This window comes from Thunnus maccoyii, chromosome 12 (genome assembly GCF_910596095.1).
Source record: "Thunnus maccoyii chromosome 12, fThuMac1.1, whole genome shotgun sequence".
Classification (NCBI taxonomy): Eukaryota; Metazoa; Chordata; class Actinopteri; order Scombriformes; family Scombridae; genus Thunnus; species Thunnus maccoyii.
Window position 1 is genome coordinate 1,931,344 of NC_056544.1, and position 16,761 is coordinate 1,948,104.

Below are 16,761 nucleotides of genomic sequence, written 5' to 3' on the forward strand. Positions count from 1 at the left end.
AAGGTTTTAAATGTTGGAATTTAGTTTGCTTCCACATACTACCCAAATATATACAGTATAAGGGCTGCAAATATTGATTATTTTCACAATCATGTATTTTACTGTTTATTTTGGCAGAGTTTTTAAAGGAAAATTCCATTTCAACTTGACATGCTGTATTTCCCATAAATATATCCATTGTGGCTCTATGGATCATGCTAACTTTCCACTCACCAGCTTGTTGAAATTCAAGGACTTGCACAAAGCGACATAGATCGAGGAAAGCTGCATGAGCCTCCCACAAGTTTCCAGATAACCATGATTTTTACATGAATCACTCCAGATATATATATATATATACACATGTGTGTGTGTGTGTGTATACAGATGTATATATGTATACAGACGTGGCCGAAAATATGAGTACGCTTCCAGCTTTTTTTTAAACCACAGCCTTTAAAGGCAATAACTGCAGTCAAGCATTTTCTGTAACTCTGAACAAGGTTTTTACACTTCTCCACTGGTAGTTCGGCCCACTCTTCTTGACCAAACTGCTCCAGTTCTCTCAGGTTTGATGGGTACTGTCTCCCAACTGCAGGTTTCAGCTCTTTACACAGATGTTCACTAGGATTCACACCGTCTGAATCTGAGCAAGTAATCTGAGTACAGTTTTATCATAGCTGATATAAAATACTAAGAAAATAAGACCCAAGTTGAAATAGACCACAGTTATCCTTAAATTCAGGGCTATTCACCTGTCAAACATGTTTAAATTGTCTTTGTCATTTTTATGTAAGCATATAGCTTACTTCCTTAACCTTCTTGTCATTTCAGGCCCTGACTACATACGACAGAAGTATAATGAGCCAGTAGAGGTGAAGGAGGTTTCTGAGGAGGATAAAAAGGAGAAATCTCCATCAAGGAGCCCTCATTTCTACCGGAAAGGCACAACACCAAACCAGTCTCCATCTCAGAGCCCAGGTCCCAGCCCTGCTTCTTCACCCACTGCCATACAGAAGATCTTCTTTGGCAATAAAACTTCTGCCACTGTCGATCCCCCAAAGCCTGCTGGGAAAGAAAACCGAACCCCAACAGCTGAGTCTTTAACTGCAGGTAGGATACTTGGATTATTTTTAATTTGATCAACATCTTCTGTATATCATGGAAAACCCTTCATCAGCAACTACGAGTCTTCAGTTTTTTGGGTTTTGACCTGAATATAAGACAGTTTTATTCAAGAAAGTAGTTGAAAAAGTGGGGTTGTCTTATATCCGAAGACTCGACATTTAGATTACCATTGTCACAGATGATGAGGAACTGAAAAAGACAAAGACAGTCTGAAAAAGGCAAACTGCCTGAGAAAATAATTTTGACTGCTTTGACGATACTGTGATGTATCTTGTTTTTTCCAAAAACAAGTGTTGGAAAAGGGGGTGTGCATTAATATTTGGTAGGCTTCGAGTTTGTCCCTTGCTAAATCTTAACACAGAGAACAAATGGACAGTAACAAAATCTAGAGTCCAGAGAGCAAGACTGTTTTGATGGTGGTGCTGATGAAGCATTCAGAAGCAGCAATTATTCTGGAAGAAACATTGTAAGCAGTGGCTGTGATTGTAGCAGCAACACGGTAAGCAGGAGAAGTGGTTTTTGTTGCAACACAACGAGCAACAGCAGTGACTTAAGCATCAACACAATGAGCATGAGCAGTGATTTTAGCATCAACACAATGAGCGGCAGCAGTGATTTTAGAGGCAGCGGTTATAACAGCAACACAGCAGCAAGTAGCGACATTTTTAATTTTAACCACCAGCAGTGGTTTTAGTAGCAACACTTTGAGCAGTAGCAGTAGTTTTAGAAGCAACACAGTGAGCAGCAGCAGTAGTTTTAGTAGCAACACAGTAAGGAGCAGCAGTAGTTCTAGTAGCACACAGTAAGGAGCAGCATAGTTCTAGCAGCAACATAGTGAGAAGCAGCAGTAGTTTCAGAAGCAACACGATGAGAAGCAGCAGTAGTTTTAGTAGTAACATGGTCAGCAGCAGCAGTAGTTTTAGTAGCAACACAATGAGCAGCAGCAGTAGTTTTAGTAGCAACACGGTGAGCAGCAGTAATTCTAGGAGCAACACAATGAGAAGCAGCAGTAGTTTTCGAAGCAACATGGTGAGAAGCAGCAGTAATTTTAGAAGCAGCACAGTGAAAATCAGCAGTAGTTTTAACAGCAACACATTGAGTAGCAGTTGTTTTAGAAGCAACACAATGAGAAGCAGCAGTAGTTTTAAGAGCAACATAGCAAGCAATTTGGACCGCATTAATTACTGTATTATTAATTATATGATAATTAATATTTTCTGTTCTGTTCCATTTATTTGCTATTGTGAGTTAACTTTGAGGCATTAAGCTACTGGTCATCACATTCTACATTTGCTTCACAATAAAATCATTTTAATGTGAGGGTAGTGGTAGGTCTTTGAAACTGTGAAATGTTGACAATGAAATTTGAGGTTAGCTAATGGTTAGATGTCAAAATCTGTATCAGGAAAGAAAAATTCAGACTGGCGCATCTCCAGTATCATGGTGAACAGCAACAGTGATTGTAGCTGCAACATGGGTTTAAACAGTGATTTCAGCAGTAACAGTCAGCAGCAGCAGTGATTACAGAGGTTGCAGTGCAACATGTGTTGGCTGTAAAAGAGTGACTTTTTAAACTGTCTGGCCTGATGTTAGGGTACTGAATATGTATTGAGTTGAGTATATTATGTGGATTCAGTTACTAGCTGAAGTGCTAGCTTGTCATTGCAAAGCGTGTCAGTTGATTGTCTCTGTCACTCTCTGTTAGTGTGGGTGTTATTAATTGAAGCTCTCCATTACGAAACGTATCAGCGTTTTAATAGAGTGCAGTGGGGCACATTTGACAGGTGGCATTCCTTAAGTGCAGTTGGTCACAATTAACATATGGTTAGAAATGGATTGCGATTTATACATCCAGTATGATCAATTACTTTCAAGGGGATTCAGGTAGAATATATGTATCCGTTCACTGGTTGATATTTCTCTTCTTTTCTCTTTTACTCGGCAGGCATAACAAAAGCAGCGTCAAAACTTTCACTCAGACAGGAAGTGAAGCAACAGGAGGCTCCAGCCAACACCACGACAGTCAGCAGTTACCCCAGCAATGGGCAGATCCACTCCCAGTACCATGGTTACTATGTCAAGGCAGATGTCAAGATTCTGCCACCTGAAGATCCGATTGGTGTGGAGGACGACTTTCATCCATCAAGCCTTGCACGCTTGCCGCCACCTGCCAAACAGATTCGGTCACCAGCAGTAAAATCTCTGCCAGCCCCCAGCCCTTCACCAGTTCCCCCAAAAGAGAGCACTAAAGCACCAGAGCTCCCCAAGCCCAAAAGACAGGAATCACACAAACCAAAGAGCCTTGCAGAAACCAAGAAAGCTAGTGTGGAAATTTACCCTGAAACTGTAGAAGAGGAGTCGGTGAGTTATATCAACTTAACATACAATATGTATGATTTTGATTTGAATCCCACAACCCTGATAATATTAATGCCAGCGGTCTCTACCCATGTGCCTTCTAGGGTAAAAAGGATTAGGATTTCACTAAATGGTTGCTCCTCTCTCGCAGTGCAGTGAGCCTCAACCCTTGCTGTAGATGTTTAACTGTATGTGGAATGGAAATAAAATTACGGCGGTAATCTCATGGTTTGGGGATATTGTTGGAATTAGGCTTGGGCAGTATCAAGGTATACCAAGGTATTTAGAAATCCTGAAGGTATGATTTTCAATACAGTCAAAAATACAGACCCTCCTCTTTCTATTAAATTGATATGGAGATGCTATATTGAGGTGATGTATTGTAGTGCATGGTAGGCACCACCAGAGGTCAGTCACTACTGGTGGAACAAGCAGCTTAGCAGAGAAAGATGGCGACTGCAAGTTTTGTGGAATCATGAAAATATTGCCACATATAACTTTATCTTGAGATGACTTCTTCCAACTACAAAAGCAGTTTATTAGCCACATGATTTTATTCAACTGCCAGTCTGCCACCACTACCCGCACATCATCTCCGTTCAGACCACTAATGTGTCGTATCCACTGGGATGGAGTGTCATCGGTAGGGCTGTCACAATAACGGCAATATTGCAGTACCGTGCTAAAGACAATCCAACTGTGGTGCATGGTAAGCAACCGCCACATCTGTGCTATGTTCATGTTTTTGTTTTTTTTTTCATGAGGCTAGGCTCGTCTTGTTTTTGCTAACCTGGAAATCAGCCCTCATAACAGAGGCGGGCTAGGGATGACTCAGTTATATGTTTAAACTCTCCCAGGTCACTGCATGGCCGAGCAGGCTGCCATGTAACCTGCGAGGTAAAGTAGTTTTCCACCAATCATAAAATCTAAAAGTGCATCCAGCCAGACTCTGTTCATAAATCCTAGGTTTAAGGGGACTCAGCTGTAGACCAACGTTGTTTTAAAATGTTTTCAATGTTCATCAGGAACTGCTGCTCCATTTGGCCAACACGTAATCAGACTAACATACGTTGATTTTCACTTTAAAAAAAAAAGACGCTAACACCACATATGCCCGCATGCCATGCTGTTAAGCCACCCTAAATCACAGCAGGGGAAATTCCTTCACCACAACTACCCTAGTCCTCCAGCAAGAATCTGTGGAAGAAGGGTGCATGTTTCCTATCTATTCATTATTCTATGGGCCCTAAGTATTTAAATCCAAGACGTGTTTAAGTACGCTAACTGCATATTAAACACACAGCATTGTAGGCTAGACAGTGTCATACATACTACAATGACTTCTATGACCAGCAGCTCAGTTTTTACGAGTTTTAGTTTTCTTTTTTTTAACACAAATACCTTCATATACCATATACCCCAGTGAAACGTCAGGAAGGTATGAAGGTATGAAAAAATAGATACTGCCCAAGTCTAGTTGGAATTAGGGCTGAAGAATTTGAGGAAAATATCTAATTGTGACTTATTTATTTATTTATGTATTTTACTTACCAATATTGCGTTTGTAAATTGCCCTCTATAAATATAATGCAAGGCCTTTATTGGTGGTTTGCATAAATAAACAAAATAACTTTGTAGCAAACATATTCTTGTTTCTAGATGTAAATAATGACAGTAGTTTGAAAAGGTCCTCTATTAACTTCTAAAAAACCTGACTAGTTTTCTATCAAAAAAGGGGCATTTGATATGACAAATGATATAACATTAGTGGTACACTTCACATAACTCAATTTTGAAATTTATTTATGACATTCAAAAGTGGTGTTTTATTCAACAGTGACATTTAATAAATAATGAAATGAAAAATGAAATCATAAATTGTAATGATAAACTACTGGTAGGTCATGTCTGACAGTGTAAGCTAATAGTTTTGAGGCTGTTGATAGCAGCTGCCTCAGCTAGCCTCATAACCTGACAGGATGAGCTGCCTCACATCCCTCAGTCATGATTCAGCGCCTTTAAAATGATTAGCTCAAAACAATGATATGTGCTTAAATGTTGGATTAGAAGATCAATATCTGCCAACCATCAGTCGTTAACATTCAACTATTACCAAGCTAGCTGCTAGCTACCTGTATGAAAATAATACAACACATTATTATTTATTTTCCTTCTTTTCAAGTGTTAAAGAGTTGAGTTTCTTTCATGATGAAACTGTACAGACATGAGAGCATATTAACCAGACAAGAGTTTCATTTTTTAGTTTGGCCATCTCACAGAATTAATGTTAATCAGCTAGTAGCTGCATTGTCATTATAGCAAGAGAATTATTCTTTCACCTCTTAAAGCTCATTTAAGTTATAAAAATATGAGTTGATTTAAAAACAATTTTAAAATTTAAAACCTTTTGCTAAGCTACGCTATCTCTCTCTTTAGCTGCAAGATGCTAAGGTATGTTCACCAGCCATTTCACAGTTGTTGTGTGCTGGTTGCCAGGCAGCATCAATTTATAAGAGCTTTATTTGTCTGAAAAGGCTGCCTGTGGGGATCAAATATACAGTAAACTTGCATTCTGTAACCCTATATCCTAATGTAACCTAATCCTAAACAAATAATACAACATAAACTTCTCTGTGTTTCCACAGGGTCCTAACTCTATCTTGGTGGCTCTTGTGATGCTGTTGAACGTTGGTCTAGCAATCATTTTTGTCCATTTCCTCACCTGACCAAATCTGAACTCAGGTAAGAATTTATAAAACATCAAATGTTTTTCTTTGTATGAAGCAGAAACTGACACTCAACTGTACGCAGTTTTTAAATTCCAAGGGTTATGTAGATAATTTAAAGCACATGAAAATGAATTGCATGTGTGTTTATTTTATTTACAATGTTTGCCACTCACACTAATATTGTGTCAAAAACATTGTGTCTGTAAATTGCTGGCAATTTATCAGTGTTGTACTAAAAATGCCTGAAGCTTTGTAAATAATCCCACAGTGGACATGAGGTTCAGGTTAAACCTGCATTGGCCATCCATAAGGGGTAAATGCGCATCAGCTAAACTGGCTTTGTGACCCACCTATGTTTCTGGGTTGAACATGGTGTGAGTCATATATTGGAATTTTAGGCCAAAATGGTAGACTAGTGGGCATTTTCCAAATGGTATATCCAGGGTCCCCATGGATCCTTAAAAAGTCTTACAACATCTTAAAATACTTTTTAGTAATTCAAGGTTTCAAAATGTCTTAATTTTTAAGAGGGGAGGCACTACATTTTGATCTGTTTAAAAACAATGAGGATATATATTGTAACTTTTCCAATAGTGAATAAGACCGGGGAGAAACCTATATAATTATATGTGACAAACATAAATGTTTTGTCAGATATCCAACAGCTAGAGGAAGCGAGAGAGTCCAAACAGCAGTGCACTGCAAAAATAAAACCAACGACTCTAGCCCTCTCGCCCTCAAACTATGTCAAATGCTCTTGGAATTATCCCTGCACTGTGTAGTCTATAAGTTACTCTATGAAGATTTCACGGGGGGTAAAACACATTTTATTCAGTAATTACTCCCAGTAATTTTTCATTTTTCAGTCACAGTTAAGCTGTTAGGTTACCATCAATAAAACTCAACACTTCCTACAGATGTTTCAAATTAAGAGCCAGCAAGGGAGAGATTATACCCTCTTGTTGCGTGAAGACCAAAACCTCACACCATAAGTACAGTTTCTTTACATCTGCAGCCTCAATACCCTCCCTTCCCTTCCCCATGTTTATTACACGTTATATTAACAGAACACACCATAATCTCTCATTTGCACATCAGTGATCTTTGAACCCACATGGCACGTTACATTAACACAATTTGTATTACTATCTTATGAATTATGCATACTGTATATACTGTTTCCTCCAGGCTAATATTCTGTACATTCATCCCATTCTCTTCTATTTGAATGAACTGTAATATTTAAAAAGGACTCTATAATCTTACATCATACAGCATATTAGATGCAGTTTCATTTCACTTTAATCAACAAACAAGTAAATCCAGTTTAGAGACATCTAAATTGGATTAATTTATTTAGTTTAATTGATTAGAATCCAGGTTTTGTGTTTTGTAAAGGATTGTGTGTTTCTGATATATTAAGGTAGGTTACTTTAAAGTATTCATATTTTAAAATGTGCATATTTGTTATTTGGTCATTGAAAACACAGTCCTTGAATGCCATTCAACAGAATAAATGAGCTCTTCCTTTAATCTGCAACTTTTTTGACCCTGCAGTGGACTCTTCCAAACTAGTCGCCCAAGCCGCTAACTCTCCATCAGCCAAAGGGGCCTTTTAAAAAAAATGGCGCCAGTCAGAATGGCAGACATGGGCAAAACGGAGGACTGAAAATAGATGAGTGAAGAAGGAGGAAAAGGAGAAGAAGTGGAAGAGAAAACATAAGGGGAAGAGAGAGAGGGGGAAAAAAGCAGAGAGAGAGAAAGATGAAACCTCCACCACCACCACCACCACCCTCTCTGGATGGACTGAATGTCTTTGGTGCTCGAGTCCAACCTGATTGGACTGGCGATGATTTGTGACTCCACTCAGAGTGCAGTGAAAGCTGAAGCAAGCAGTCGCTGGTGCCCTGAGCCTCGACTATGGATTCTCTATCAGGGTTAGAAATAACAGGAGGCCTGGAGAGCAGAGTGAATGTGAGTGAGTGTGAGGCCTGGCATCTATGCTGCCTGTAAATGCCTCAAATGTGTGTGCTTGCCTGTCTGTAGCTCCATTTCCATCCAACTGTTCAGCAAGTTTGGAAGTTTTTAATGCTGCAATAAAAAACTTGTGCCTTGTCAAGCTGAGTTGAAGAGAATTTGTTTCCTAAATGATCCACCAGAAGAACAGAGAGCATCTTTACACTGTTGATTAGTATTGGAAAAGTAATTTCAGTTTCAGTTAATGTGGGTCATATGCCATTCTGTCATCCAGTTAAACTACCATTAAATAGGTGTCTTACACCTTGGAAAGACTATTTAGAACACTCAGATATGTTACAGAAAACATTTCTAAAAGCCATTTTTAACTGTAGTGCACTTTAATCGAACCAGGTCAGTCATATCAGGCCGTTAGTATTTAGTCAATCAATAAATTTTCATCTGTTGCATACAATAAGTTGATAAAGTTTTTGCAATGGTGAAGGATTTTTTTTTGTCAAAATGTGGAAAGTTTGTGGAAATGTTTCTGCTTCTACTCAACTTTTCTCTTACATAAAAATCCACACAAAAGTACTTGGATGGAAACCAAGGTTGTGCATATCGGTATATTTTACACTTATGTGTCTGCTTCTGCTGTGTGTGTGTGTGTGTGTGTGCGTGTGTGTGTGTGTGTGTGTGTGTGTGTGTGTGTGGGCGGGTGGTGGACTGGATATGTTCGGAGATGCACTTTGAGCTGATGGAAGCTGACAGCTGCCTTACCATTTTACAGAGTGACGTGGTGGTGGGTGAGAAGGGGCCGGGCAGGAATGTGAAGCGCTCGGCTGATTCTCTCTCTGCCGGGTCCTGGGAGAGTGGCTCTATTTCTATCAGTCTGTCTATCGATCTGTTCATATCTGTTTTTATCTGTTTCCGTGGGTCTCAGCGCCTGCAGTTTTCTATACCACATCAGGTGCATGTTAGACAATCAGACAATCAGGTTTTATTCCAAAATGAAAGGATAAAGTAACATTTGGAAAACATAACCACAACCTCATTGCAGCCTTGCAAAAATCAACAGTATTCCGTAGTGCATTTCCGACTTGAAACTTGTTTTGTAAGACTAGATGTCAAAGTTATCATTTTGGAACAAAATTCCTGATTTTATGAATGAAAGATTCTTCTTGACTTGATCACTGCTTGTATCTGCCTTCACTGAAACTTAGAACTTGTATGTTACTATACTTTTATTTATGTTTCCCTCAGTCCACATTACTATTGGGCTTAATTTAACATTGGTTCATGTATCCTGTTTATATTAGAGTATGGAGTATGATAGTTGTATATATTAGTGGAAAACAGCAGGAGGAATACACCAGTATTAGCCTGCCAGAATATTATTATCATTGGTGCTCTTACTGTTGGTTCTTCCAGTTTTCCTGACTCAGTTGATGATATTTTCTTTCTTCATGTATATGGGAATGATTTCTTTTTATTGACACATGGGGCTTATCCCACTTTAATTTCTTATAGATACACTCCTGATTTTGTAAAGTGTCCTGTAGCTGCCCTGTAGAGCCCCCAAAAGTCCCTTCTAGCTCACAGTTTGAACATGATGGGAAGTTCAAATTTGAGCTCTGTTAGATTTCAAGCTAGGGCAGCAACTTTAGATTATTTTAATAATTGAGTCTTGTATGTATTTTTCCAACAATTAAGTAATTGGATAATAAAAAACACAAGTAACAATGAGAGAAAAAACACCATCATAAGAACAGAAGCTTCAAGAATGTGGATCAGGTCTTTTCAAATAGCTACAGCATATTTGAGGGTTGGTATGTGGCATTAGCTGAGTACGTATTAGCATGTAGCACTGCTGTTCAACAGGCTATAGCAGCAAGTCCAGTTTAAGAGTAGTATTCCACTGGCTGATATATAGCCTGCAAGAAACTAGCTGTCACTTAGGCTAATGCCTTTGTAGCGCCTAAGCTAGCCAAGAGCCATAGTTAAATACCAGAATGTTACAGCTAGCATGGCAGCACAGCTAGCTCTCTGAATTTGAGAACTTTGATAGTTTTCAGTTTTCACTCCCTATATCTTCTATTTTCTTTTGACCTTTTTCCTTCCATTCTCAACTTTAAGAGTCAGTACACAGTATCTTGGTGTACCAGTGACAGTGTGACAGTTATTAGGACGTTAATGACTTCATCTCTATGTCAGAACATCAGCAGTGAGCTGGGAGGAAATGTATGGCACACAGGCTGTATAATAAAATCTGAGAATTTATTTTTAACCGGATATCAATTCTAAATGGGAATACTGTGTGGATGTGAAGTCGGTGTCTTTGTGACTTTTGTTGTTCCCACAGTTTTCCTGTATGTCTGAAAGTTTTACAAGTTTATTACTGCATAGTTAGTTAAAGGCACAGTTGAAAATTAACAAAACTAAAATTATACCTGGATGACAGTCATAGTTGAATGTTGAATGTGTGAATTACCACCAAATCTCATCTGTTTCGTGCCACTGTGAGTATCTGATCTGTAGCTGTGGTCAACCAGATGTGAGCTCCCGAAATTCAAAAATGTCACCTTCAAATTTTTAGTCTGTTTTGGCCTGAATCAGGACAGGTTGATACGTGGTACAGACTACTCTCTTATCAAGAAACATAAAAACACAAAATCAACAAATCAGTTAAATCTCTGATGAATGACAACAAAACAGGGCTGTCCAGTTTGTTTAATATGTGAAGGGGCTGTGCTCAAGATAAACAGTATAATACGAGGTCTCTGACTCCTTTTCCACCCTAAAGCTGATAGCATTACCCAAAATACCATGGTGACAAACTACTGCATAAGTAAAGTGAATACTGAAATGTACTGACTTAAAGAGGAGTGTTGAATGTGTCATACACTGTACAGTTACAGTCACTTCCACAGTGGTTGTGAAATGTACCAGTATACAAAAACATGTCATCCATGTACAGCACTGTGCTGTACACTTGCTGATATTCTGTATTTTATATATAATATACTATATTTTGGAATACACAACACAATTAGGATCAGCTATCTAATATGTTAACAATTTCTGTCCAAGAAAACCAGTGTCTTTTCTCTCCTCTGCTGAGAGCTGATGTTTGCGTTTACTTTTCTGGAGGGCTACAGTCCACTTGATCATTTTAGTTGCAGGTCTACCAGATCGTACGACTTTCTGGCCATTCTGGAAAGTTCAAAACTGAGAGAAAGAAATGTTCTAAACTTAAGTTTTGTGGTACCATTGATTGTATATTTTTGTATTTTGCTGATTATTTAAGCATCACAAAACTACCTGTAAATGCAGCAAATACTGCATCAAAGATTTTATTTATTGATGTTGATCTGATGGTTTCTCCTCTGTTCTCATGCAATATATTAGAGGACTTGTCACACAAAGCAGTTATCATCCAGTATTTAAAAAAAACTGCCTCTCCTTATCTATCACCAAGTCATAATTACTACAAATGTAGACCCTCCAAATATTAAAGTGACAAAGTCTAATGAAAAAAGTCCTTGGAAGAATGAACTTAAATTGTTTGCTGAGGTATTTTACTTTTACAGCAAATCCACCACTAAACGCAGCGCAATAATGCAGAATATATATTTTTTATTCATATTTTAACATAAAAACCTTAAATTTGCATTTGCAGCTTTTGCTAATAAAGTCATTTATTGTGCTTCTAAAATTAGCTGATTGTAACTATTCATCACTAACTGTCTGTTTGTTATTTTACGTATTATTTGATGTATTATTAGCAATGGATTTTGTCAGAAGAGACATTTTACCAGCTGCTCATATGACGATACCTGTTCTGGGTAACAATGACCTCATGATTCATTTCGTTATTCATTATTGTTCAATATTCTGCACGTTACAACAAGAAGCCCAAATTATTACATGTGATGCTTCATTTTATGGGTCTTTAATTTCTGAATAATATCCTAGAAATAAAAATCTAACAAGTTACATGGAAAACTTTTAACTGAATTATAAGGAAATTACGTACACGTAAAAGCAAGTGTTTCATGGGAAAATCTTTTCTTTCTGTTGGAATCATATCTGTATCACAGTCAAGGATTTTTCATTCTGAAGATGAATGCTGTAGATAAATTAGGTGGGGGTTTTTATCGTTCACATTTAGATCTAGATTCAATTTTTGCATGGGTTGGAGAATGTTTGTTCTGTTCAGATTTGGCCAGGCTGAAGGAAAGACCTGGATTATGACTGGCAGGAGAGTGTGCATTATTTTTAGATAACTGCACAACTCTGATGTTCTGTCATCATCATTTTAAATTAATACTCATAGATGGAACACCATTGCCTGTTTGTTGGAATTGTTGAGTAACCTTTGTTCCAGATCGAGACAGGTTTGTTTTCGGTAGTGTATGCCCTAAAATATGATTAAACAATACTTTTTTTTTGTTTGTTTGTTTTGTTTTGTTTTTTTTTTTATATTTTATTCAAAGCTGCTCCAGTGTGAATGGTGGTTTCAAAGTGAAGTAAGGCCTTAGAAACCAACCACCACTAACATGCATAGTGACATGTTGAATATATTTGGGTGAAAGGTTGAGACGGGAATATTTGAACTCATAATTAAGTTTACTTTAGGGGAAGTAAATGCATTGTCTTAAATATTGTTTCCACCCCGATTGCTGGATTTAGTGTATCTTATTTTTCTTTTGTTATGAGTGTGGTGCCTTGTTTAGCATGCAGATATCAGCTGGTTTGTGAGTTGTTTTGTTAGATTGGATGTCAAAGTAAAATATTGTATAAAGTGTGTGTATTCAGTCACATCAGTTGTGAATAACTGTTTGGAATGGTTTGTAGAAGTTAAAGGAAAAGTCAGTGTGAAACTTTTTTAGTTTTATCTCATTTGTTTGTGACTTTAGTCCCAACAAGGATGCAGTACAGTGCTTACAGTGCATTTTTAGATGAATAACTTAATGATAAGCTCCATTCCCGTTTGTTTATAGGATCCCACTAAAACTCATCAGAAACACCACTAACAGACATTTTCTTCATTCCATTACTGGCAATGTAGTTCTGTCCACTATTTCCATGGAAATTGCTTCTTATTTCTTCTTAGATAATAATACAGATGACTGATATGTAGTGTATGACCAGGACATTCAGCAGAAAAAAAAGGAAATTGCCAGCCGTAAACTGGATATAGTGACCATAGTGGCAAGCTGGAATGAAGAAATTTCTACCCTCATTGTGTTCATGCAGTAGTTGACTGTAAACCTGCAGTTTGCACACTTGTTATATTTCAATATCCAATAGATAATGGAGCTGGAGTTTTGATGTTCAAAACAAAGTACCAGCAGTGGATACTGTAAGCTGGTATTCACTGTCTTAAAATATGAAAGAACTCAAAATAAAAACTCAAACTGAGTTAGTTAATTTTATTAACAGTCACTTTTTGGTTCTATCAGTTGACCCTGGCCCGCTCAACATTGTTGGTTGTAGTAATTCTTTGCTGCTCTCCAGAGAAATTCTGTGCAAAAAAAAAAAAAAACACAGATTGGCTTGACAGGGACTTGACAAAATTATCTTTTGGAGTTGTAATCTGAATAGAGAGTGAGAGATTCATTTTGACATGACTGACAGAAGTTTCTGGATTTGAAGACATTTTTTTGAATATGTGAAGGGGGCGTGTCCAAGCTATAACAGGATATTAACTCCTTAAGACAGAGTGACCCATCCATCTACAGTATGCAATCGCAGTAAAAGTTTACCATATCTCTTTACCATCTGATAAACAATAAAAAAGACATTTTGATATGATGGAAAAGCTGAGTCATCACCAGAAAATGACCTTTGAAAGAATAAACGAAATGAAAAAGCCTTTCAGTGGGAAGTGGTTTGTAGTGTTTAAGAAAATGAGTGAAGGAGTGAGAAACAGGAGGCTTTGTCTAGTTTTTCTTTTCCTTTTCATGTCTCTTGAAACTGATTACAGTGCATGAAATCACAGAGTTTTGAGATAAGATGCAAGACTTGATGAATAGAGGGAGAGTTTGTGAGCGGATCTTGGGTGGATTTTGTGTTGGAATCCTTTTTACTTGAATTTGTTGGTATTGATGGTGATGGTGTAGTGTTGTATGGCTGACTGTAATCCATGCTCCGGTGTCTGCAGTTGTCTTGCTGTTAGGGAACATGTACTGTATGTATGTACAGTAGGAGAGAGGTGAAATGACAGCTCTAAATGCACTGTGGCCATGCATATGGCAAACATGAATGGTGCTGCCCTATTGTGATTGGCAGAAGATCGCTCGAGTTTTCAGATATTGAGTAGGTGGCGCTGAAATAAGTCAGCATTATGGGTTTAAAGCACATAGATCACATGCAAAAAGTCTGATCTTAAAACTGCATCAGACCCACTCTGTAGCACATGAATGAAAGTTCCTCACAAAATCACACAGTTCTTGCTGTATCATTTAATGCATAGTAACACCAGCATTTAAATAGATGGAATCAATTCATTTTAAAGCAAAAACAAATGCAAATCTTTGAGCTGAGTTCAATTCCATCGCACTTTGATACACCTTTGGCCAGTAGTAATTTGTCTTAACAATGCTGACCTTTTAGGGAACTCCAAAATGGAGGAAGGTAGCATAACTTATTAGAAGTGTCTACACTGTCCACTTTTACTTAAGTGCTCTATTGGAGTACAAAGTGCTCCATAAAAGAGGCAGGAATGGCAGACAGTTATGAGTTATGAGAGCTGATGGTACAAATACATCTTTTAAATAAACTGTGTGAACTTATTTTGCCAGAAAGCTATTGTGACTGGCTAGAGCTAGCATGTTCCTTGCTGGCCACTTATTTCACAAAGTCACACCAATTCATTTCGCTGCACCACTTACTGGTGTGACTGTTTCCCGACCCACTATAGCACCATGGCCAAAAGCAATGCTTTATGTAAACGATTCAAAAAAATGTTCAGTCATAACAAGACAGCAAACTACAGTGTTTTACAAAGCAAATTTTCCAAGCATTGGCCCGGATTGGCATCTCATTCATTTCAATCATTGTGAATTGGGTTTCTTACAAATAAATTGCAGAGGGCTCCAGCAAAAACACAATTATACTATTGCAACAACACATGACATCACTGAACAATAAGATGCGTTGGCCACCTGAATATGTGCAAGAGCAGATTGTTGGTAGAAATTCTACTGTCTACCTCACGAGTGTTTTGCTACATAAAATGAAAAGATTGTCATCCCAATAATGTCCCTTAGATGTAAAATCCTGTCCTATCCTGAAAGTATGTTTAAGCTGTCTGATAGTTCTTCAAATGAATATACAATATTTCATCATTTTAGCAACACACACACACTAACACAGGCCCTTGTGCTTTTTAAATACCATCTTATTTTCAGCTTGCTTTTTAAGGAGAAATGTTTGGTCCCACCTTAGACCTTCATCAGTATAGTTGATCATATGCAACTTGCCCTGAGGAAGGCCTATAGTGGGCGCAAACATGTGTTTCTCATAAATAAGACATAGGTCATTTTGTGATGAACTTTCAGTTCCTTTGCTGAAGTGTGGGTGTTATAGAGAAAACACTAGCATCCTACTTCACTCAGGTCTGATCTTAGAGAGAAAACAAAATTGTTACAGGAAGAGGTCAGTTGAGTAGGAAAGAGTAAGAGAAAGAAAGGATATTTTTTTGGCAACATGTTGATTTTGAAGAGAACAGAGAAGAGAAGGAAAGAGAGCCATGGATGTATCAGGAATGTTTTGCGGGCTGAATAATAATTCACAGCAAATTTCAAATTGAACCTTTGTCATTCATTTCATGAGACCATTTAGTCTCAGAGGTGGAACTAAGCTTGTCTGTGAAACAGGTGTTGACAATCATTTTTGTGAGAAGTCAAGGTGGAGCCTTTAATTTATGTGTATGAAATGATCAAAATTTTTCTTGTTAAACTATATTTATACAGTATAGTTTCTACTAATTGTACCTTATGTGCCATCAGTGTTCTTGCCCTAACACAACAATCAGTTATCACTGATAATTGAAATATTAATGACAATCTTTTAGTTTTTTTTCTCCATATAGGATTTCTGTATCACTGTATATTTTTCAGAGCCTTTTTTCTAAAAATGTACATGACTGTATAATGAAGATTTGGCTTGTTATTAGGTGCAATTATCATTTCAAAGATTTGATACCGATACTTGCAGTGTGTCTTGACTGTTGATACAGTGCACATATTGTTATCAATTATTTTACACTTACTACATTGTTTTGTTTTTTTTTTTCTTTGTTTTTGGCAGTTGTTTTTATGGAGATAAATTAAAAGAGTTTACATTTTATCTTGTGTGTTTGTGTATTCCTTGTCTGCCTTTCAGTTGCATGACTCAATTCATAAGCAACATGGATCATCACTATCATTGTGCTAAGATGTAAAAAGTAACATCCATCTAAATATATCTTCATTGCACAAGATTCCATATGTAACCCATATAATCACAGTATTACAGTCTCATTTGGTGCAGTTAAGACAGTGACTGAGAAGAGAAAAGAGGGGCATTCCCTGTTGCTTAGGCTGATCTGGCTCGCAGCATGGAG

General features: G+C 37.6%; 1 protein-coding gene across 1 annotated transcript in view; it reads left to right on the forward strand.

Moving 5' to 3' along the window:
* LOC121909443 (junctophilin-1-like) overlaps window positions 1-16,505 on the forward strand; it is a 56,216-nt gene extending 39,711 nt beyond the window's left edge. Inside the window, exons 4-7 of the mRNA XM_042430003.1 lie at window positions 814-1,092; window positions 3,053-3,468; window positions 6,111-6,207; window positions 7,752-16,505. Of these exons, the coding sequence (XP_042285937.1) occupies window positions 814-1,092; window positions 3,053-3,468; window positions 6,111-6,191 (776 nt within the window). The 3' untranslated portion in view covers window positions 6,192-6,207; window positions 7,752-16,505. The remainder of the gene's footprint in view (window positions 1-813; window positions 1,093-3,052; window positions 3,469-6,110; window positions 6,208-7,751) is intronic.
* Window positions 16,506-16,761: the final 256 nt, after the last annotated feature.